Source organism: Eurytemora carolleeae, unplaced genomic scaffold (genome assembly GCF_000591075.1).
Source record: "Eurytemora carolleeae unplaced genomic scaffold, Eaff_2.0 scaffold319, whole genome shotgun sequence".
Lineage (NCBI taxonomy): Eukaryota > Metazoa > Arthropoda > Copepoda > Calanoida > Temoridae > Eurytemora > Eurytemora carolleeae.
Window position 1 is genome coordinate 51,454 of NW_019396209.1, and position 8,117 is coordinate 59,570.

Consider the following 8,117-nt stretch of genomic DNA (forward strand, 5'->3'; position numbering starts at 1 on the left):
CATTTCCTACTTGAAAAGTTTATAAATAAAGAATTAAAATTGTTTTTCATGACTCCATTTTTACTCGTCTTCATGATCTAGAGACAATTAACAATCTCCTTTATTTAATCAAGTTTTTAGTAACAAAAACAAGAATATCACATTCATTCTAGATCAGAAAAAGGATTAAAGGGTATCGTTGGAAAACGTATATACCCCTCATTTAAACGTCTTTTTTGGTTTAATTCTGATAATTACTTGTTTTCCTGCGATGGAAACGCGCAGGTCACTTTTGTAGAAAAATCAAAATTAGAAATAATACGTTTTAAAAATTATTTATAACATTAATATCAATTTCATACTTAATGAGACAAATCTTTAAAGTGTACTGTTGTGAATCAAGGATTGCCATCTTTGCATGGAGGCCACTTAAAATTACCATTACAGTCCCTTTAGGACGCGCTCAGTATCATTGTTTTTAAATAAAACTTTAACCATAATTTCTTTTAACGTAAGTAAAATTATTAATATTATTTCTCCTCCAATTTTAAAATTTGTCAAAATAAAAAAAATATCAATTTCAGATTTCAGCTGAATGGCGTATGCAATTGGGGGGGGGGGCAGTGCCCTCCTAGATATTTAAAGCCCCGGCGTAGCCCCCCCCCTAGAACTCAGAGCTTTCACACTTTTTAAATCGTAAACTCGAGAGTGAAGAACATAAAAAACTTAGTTTGCTGTTGATTCAGTTCACTAAGAGATTGTATACGTGGATCAGAGCCACCATGACAGAAGTTCGAATGAAAAATCTATTTAGAATGCTCTTTCATTCTAATCAGATGGGCGCTATCAGGGATAGCGAAGTAAAACAATTATTTCTAAATGCCAAGCCACGAGGCTTGAGTTTGGGGGTAATAAAAGACCATTTTTTTTTTTTTTTAATTTGGATTTAATTTACTTTATTCATTGCACCGCCGACGCGCCGTTTTGTAATGCAAACTAGCTGAAGTGCCAGGCTTTGCCCGTAGGAAATTTAAAAATGAAATTAAAACAAAAAACTTGTAATTTATTTAGCTTATGTTATTCCCAAGAGTATCCATATAGATTACACTTGTACTCCTCCTTTTTTTTCAAAACAGAAACTTTTACAAGTCATAATTATTTTCTGGATCTTTGTCCTTTTTTTCATCTCACAGCTCAGAATTAAAGTTGAGTTTTTCATTTTCAAAATGTTTTTACTATCTCTAGTTTAAATACTAATTATTATTTATCGCTAACAAAACAGTATAATAAAATGTTGAGTTTTTAGAAACAATGCTTTTTCTGCTAGTTTCGTTTGAATGAGAGATAAAGTATAGTACATGCAAGATAATTGGACTATATGTGCAACCTTTAAAGCATCTAATACTTGTGCAGCTTATATCCAAGAAGCCAAATGATTTGAATTTATAGTTCAAATAAGTAGATGTTAGTTCCACATTTATTGAAAATATATTTCGGTCTGGGTTGACCCTCGTCACTTCTAACGATATAATAACCATCAAAATCGATAAAAAAATAAAAAATGTAAAAAATCACAAGAAGATAAACAAACAAAAAAGATTATTCAAAATAAAAATTTGGGCTGTCAAATGGACTTAAAGGAAACGAACTCAGATTACGAGATGGAAAAAACTTTCCAACTATCCAGCTATCCATGGCTATATACAGGGGGTTATATATGCACCCTCTAGGCCCCCCCTAGAGCCAGAGGCATGGCTCTAATTTATTAAACTTAAATATATATTCAGATTTTTTACTTTTCTTATCAATGGACAATGTCACAATTTGTCCATTTTATGATATTTCTCAAATTCTTTCGTGTACCTTAATCTTGTTTACAATATTAAAATAATTTGGTATGTTATTGAGCACTGAGCCAACCCTTCAACATTTAAAAAATGTTTTTTTTTACCTCAAATCAAAGTTTTTTGCTCTTTTACTACTAGATTTTATAATGGTACTGAAATTATGGTCAGGGTAGATTAATATAGATTTTAAACTGTTTTTTTTATTTCCTAATTCCGGTTTTATAAGGGGGTGCACAAAAAAGTGCACCCCCCTTGGCTAAACCTCCACTACGCCCCTGGGTATTTAGCTATCCAGATATACAAATATTAACAACCAAATCGCTGCAAAATGATGATAAAAATTTACGTGCTTTTGCTTAAATAAAAAAGAAAGTGTACGTTACATTTTAAACGTCTTGAAATATGCTATAGTCAGTCAGTTATGCATCAAATGCATTGTAAACAATAAATGCACTCACATGTTACGATTCAGACGAGAAAAGGAATTAAATATTTGTTTCTATTCGCAAATGCGCAAAAATAGCGCAAAATTTGATCTGAAAGTTATCTAAACAAATTTTGATTTAACAAAACCCAATATTGAGGACAAAAAAATATTTTCAGTCGAATAATAGAAATTTTGCGCATCACTCCGCAAAAACTTATCAAATGTATTAAATAGCAATTCTTGTGCATTTTCTCATAGGATAGTTTTTTGATAACATAAACTTATATTTTCAATTTTTATTCAAATCAATTTTTGCCACAAACTCTAATAGTCTAATCCCTATATCTTTCCTATCTGATGATGTAAACCTTTGATATTTCAAACTATGATTATTTGATCTAACAGAATTTAAAGTTTGAAATATTAAAGGTCTACAGCATCGGGTTGCAAAGATATAGGGATTAGAAAATAAGAGTTCGTGGCAAAAACTCAATTTCCTAAAATTTTAATAAAAAGTACTGAGCATGAAAACCCTAGTTTGTATGGATATGTTGCATATTTTTAACAAGGTTAGATTTAATCTGTTGCCTTTAAAATGATAATAAGTTGAAGAAGCTGCTGAGAACTGTTGTCATTTCTGCAGTAGGGTTTCCAGCGCAAGTGGATTTTACTTGTGCGCAATTTCGTAATAATTGAGTGCAATTCCGTAATAATTGCGTGAAATTCCTTAATAATTGCGCGCAATTCCGTAATAATTGAGTGCAATTCCGTAATAATTTTGTGCAATTTCGTAATAATTGCGTGAAATTCCGTAATAATTGCGTGCAATTCCGTAATAATTGAGTGCAATTCCGTAATAATTGCGCGCAATTCCGTAATAATTGCGCGCAATTCCGTAGTAATTGAGTGCAATTCCGTAATAATTGCGTGCAATTCCGTAATAATTGAGTGCAATTCCGTAATAATTGCGTTTGTGTTTAAATTTTTTGATAATATTCAATTTATTCAATTTAAACCTTATGGCAGTCTCACTCTCAAATGCTAAGAAATTTGAATTAAAACCTAATCTTTTGTTTTATAATATTGATTTTCAGCATGATAACCAGAAAACTCTGGCATTGGAAAACGACATTTTAAGCTCAAGCAGACCCCCATGTAACTAAAGAAGTGATTTCATAAGTTACTAATTAATTTTTTTCTTTGTAACGACATCAAATACATTGTAATGTTGTCTTTCTGTACCATAGTTTTCTGGTACTCAATGTTGCAAAATATCTAATTTTGATTACACAAACCTTAGAATTTTAACCAAAAAATGTTCTATTTTAATGTTAATCCAATGTGAACAAATAAAAAATGTATCATAATAAATTGTTAATTAGTAACTTAACTAAAAGAAACTTTAAAAACTGTTGAAACAAGTGAAACTCGGGCCTCAATTATTTTAAAATCTACAGAGATCTTTCCATTCTTGTATCTGCTGCATACATTTGTAAGTCACAGTTAAAATTAGTGTTTTTTAGATGGAAAAGAAATTCCGTTGCACGCAATATCGCGCAATTCCGCGAAAAGTTAATTGCTTCCTTGTTGGCAATTATAGCGCAAATGCGCGCAATGAAATGGCGCAAACGGAAGCAACCACAGCGCGAAATTCCACGCAACGGAATTCCCACCGGAAACCTTAACTTCCAGTGATCCATCGTTAAAAGAGAAGTGTGTCCGATTCACTACGGTATTTATATAGTGTTTAATTCATTCTAAACACTTCATTTATAGTTTCTGTAAAGAGAAATCTGCAAGTCAATCTTACAGATTTCTCTGGGTATTATTGCAAATTGGACATGCACATTTTTTTATGATTTTAAGAAAGAATGAATAAAATCAAAAACTTTTGTATTCTTTTTATTATAAAGAACACATCCATCTCTTGTCCTAGTAAATAAAATAATACGAATTTTTAATTTGATAATATAACAACTTTTAGCACGTTACCTTGTCATAATCGTAAACATGAAAATATAGTTCTTTATACATTCAAAAAACTTCGTTTCATCGTTCGATAATTTATGATCGTTCCAAAAAAATTTTAACAGTCGTTCTAACTGGGTTCGTTAAATTTTTCTATTGAAGTGGTCGTTAACGCAAAATCCCGATCGTTCACTGAAAAACGATCGTTCCCCTGTCGCCCAGCCCTTTAATATTTTTATATTAATATTTCTTTATTAAGAACAATTTTTTTTTTAAATCGAAATTTATTGATAAACCCTGTACAGAAGTAAAGATGTTTTAGTTCACAATTAAGTATTTATAAAATACTTTTAATTATTTTTTGTCGACCTAGACCTTGGAATATGTTTTTAAATTAACAATAATAATTATTTGTAAATACATACATTTTAATCATTTCTGTTCAGGGTTTCAAATTCTTTTAAATATAAAAAATTTTCTCGTAATTTTACAGTACAAGCAACAAAAGGGAGGGGGGTTCAAATTTTTATATAGTTTTTAATATATTCGTATAAAATATTTAGATGACACCCCCCCCCCCCCCCCCCACGGACATCTGCATTCACAGAACATATCACTATCAGAACCATCAAGTGTAGAAGGGGGGGGGGCAGGCGACCCTTTTGAGGCACAAAGGGATTTTCCCCCTAAGCATAAACACCATCATCATGAAACCTGAATCCCTTAAAGCTGAGGCTGTCCTCGTAATTTAGAGTAACCCTCCATTTAAAAAGTTCTATTCACAATGGTACCCTTGAAACTTTATTTGATTAATAATTTTGAAGATATCGTCGTTTTCCCAGATTGAAATACTTATTTAAAAATTCTTGTAAAACTTGGGTGAGACGTTCGGCTATATCTATATTTATCACCAGACAAAGCTTTAGAGGGTTACAGTGTTGTGAATCGTGTTGAAACTATGTAAACGCCTCGACCTTAAATTTAATTACACTATCCTTTCATCGATTTTCTTTTGGCCCAATATGCGATTTTATTCCAGTTTTATGCTTAATATATATATCCCTGTAAACCAAGTGCATTTTTAATTGACACTTCTATGCTATATAGCTTGAGAAATGACGAAAAGTAAATAAAAGATAAGGATTCTGGATTTTAAACGATATGTGTGAATAAAAGCCGATTTCTTATTTATGTTACCATAGGTACAACTATAGGTCATAGGTCATATCTATCTTTCTACACTGCTCTGGTAAAGCGTAACCATAGTGTGACTATGGTTCTACCTATGGTAAAACGTCTAAGAAATTGGCCATAAGGGTAAGGCATTAAATGTTTTCAGATTTTGATAATTCATTTCAATAAAATTTCTCTTAAAAATTTTCTTTCTACACAGTGTCTCAATAAACATGGGAATTAGGTGACGTCTTTGTTTAGTGCGGTATTGTGTGAGCATTTTAAGTTAGACTACTAGTAGCGGGATTTACAAAATGTGGTCTACCATTTTTGTACTATCAAAATTGACGAGAGTCAAAAAATGTGCCCATTTATTTTAAAATTAAATTCAATAATAATTACAACAAAATAGTTGATCTGTAGTGTACGATTCCTTTTGTCAATTTAAAAGGTTTAAAAAGAAACGGACCATATTTGAACATCCCATTATCATGGGTTATTTTATTTTTTTTTGTCCAGGTTTTCATTAAATAATTAGAGGAAATCTCTTTACTCGAATGTTTGTTGGAACTCTCTATGGTAACTCTTATATATTATTCTATATTCATATATAATGGGTGTAATATCACGATTAAAGAAAATATTAGTTATTTGATCATATATATTTATTTAGGTATATTTTCATAATTTACAGGATCACAGACATTAAAGGGGGATAGGTATGGGATCATCGTTACGTCGTGGGTTTCTCCTTTGTCTCTTTGCTCCAATCCGGCTCCGGGGTCTGCTCTTTACTCTGGGTGCTCTCATAACCTGTATCCTCGGTTTTTACGTCCACGTACTCCGTCCTAGGCTTGTCCTCCAGCAACTCCTGAACACTCTCGTCCTCTGAGGCCGAGCTGGAGGACGGAGAATGATGAAATTTCATAAATTTTCTTTTCATCATTGAAGTCTCTTTTTTAAGGTTAAAGTTCTCCTTGTTAAGTCTTGTAATTTCTCGTTGGAAGATTTTAATCTTGAGTGCAGTTTCTGGCTCCATGGGTATTTCTCCGCGATGGAATTCATAATCCACCTCTCCTGTCAGAGCTTTCATCTCCTCCCTTGTGTTGATCTCCTCCAGGGTCTTCTCCAGCATGTCCACCTTTTTCTCCATGTTGATGTACTCATGGATCAGGGTAATCTTGTCCAACTTCTCCAGTTTCTCCATGTGCACGTTCTCATAGTCCTTGCTGAACTCTTTGCACATAAACTCTTCCTCGTCCTCCGGCGACGAGTAGAAGTATCCTTCATCTGAGTCCAGGCTGAAACTAGAATCCCGTCCACGTTTTCGAACCTTTGTTGGACTGTTCATAAATAGATCTTTCGAGTCGAGTTGAAGTTCGAATTCTTTCATTTTGTCATCTTGTTGGTCGGATATAATGAATTGCGTAGTATTATATGGAGCCAGCATATGCCCTTTAGCTCTCATCCTTTCACGGATTTTATCAGCACGCAACCTCTCTCTATCCTCCATACTAGACCGCTCTTTGTCCGTCATCTCGTAATAGCCCTTGTAGGGCCGTCGGCGGGCCCGCCGAGCCTTCTTCCGCCGTTTCAAGGATCTGTCCGCCGCTCCATCCTCATCCTCCGTGTCCGATATTTCCGCGGGAATTTTTTCAAGCTTTCTTTTCCGATACAAGCCTTTCCCTTTCGTTTCAGCCGGGCGGACTTTGTTTCTCTTGTTTTCTCCGCTTTCTAAAGATATTCTTGTGTTTGGTTCTGAAGCTACCGGATTTAGTATTTCTGTAGCCATTCTTGTTTATTTGCATTTAGCTCCGTCAACCGGCGGAATAAATCAAAAATAAACACTTAAGTTTGATATTACAATTTGTCCATTCCAGTTCAAGGTTCAAGTAACAAGAGAGGCTTCTTCCACGCTTCTGTGATAATGATTTGTCTGTGAGTAGATTACACGTAGAATGATGATTTCTTTCAGGGAGAGTAATTGGTCCGCCCTTGCTGGAGGTTTTCCAGCAACTAGCAAGTCAGAAACGTTCGGCGCGGACCCTCTCTTTCAGCAGGGCAGGCCCGCACATACTCCAGAAAACTCAAGAACCTTCCAAACGTTTTAAAAAATGTTTTCCGCATTTCTTGCCAAACATCTGCATTTCAATCGGCAAGTATGATGAAATATAAATGAGTAAATAAATCTGTTTATTTTCTGAACTCTGAAAGAGAATGCAAGGGAGGGCTTAGAAAACTACTAATTGATGGAAAAATATATTTAAAGACGTGTATATTCCACAATTGACAACATGCAGCTTAGATGAACCAGATGAACATGTCAAGAATGATACTGATTTTAGAGTAGCTTTACCTTTAGTATTAAAACAATGTAAATACAAAAACAACTATCTTAAATTGCAATCCAGTACTGCGCACCGCGGATGGGAGGGGGGGGGGGGTACGGAAATTAAATTCCTGCACATGAAAAACATATATATTTTATATGTTTTATTTTCATATAAACTTTAGGGAGCCTGGCCGGGAAAAGGGGATTTAGTGAAACCCTGCAATTTTTGTCAACACCATCCATCTTACCAATTTTCTAAAGTGAATTAGCTCCTGGGACTAAGATTTGTTAATAGTAGTTGAACTACGCGTAGACTAAATTCAGGGGCCTATGCAGAAATTTGTCCGGGGGGGGGGGGGCTTACCATCCATTGGGGTCCAAAACCCCCCCT

General features: G+C 34.0%; 1 protein-coding gene across 1 annotated transcript; it reads right to left on the minus strand.

The window, feature by feature from the left end:
- Window positions 1-6,037: 6,037 nt before the first annotated feature.
- On the minus strand, window positions 6,038-7,417 carry LOC111698233 (protein HEXIM). Its single transcript, XM_023468516.1, has one exon. The coding sequence runs from the start codon at window positions 7,184-7,186 to the stop codon at window positions 6,128-6,130; it is 1,059 nt and encodes a 352-aa protein (XP_023324284.1). The 5' UTR covers window positions 7,187-7,417; the 3' UTR covers window positions 6,038-6,127.
- Between the last annotated feature and the right edge of the window lie 700 nt (window positions 7,418-8,117).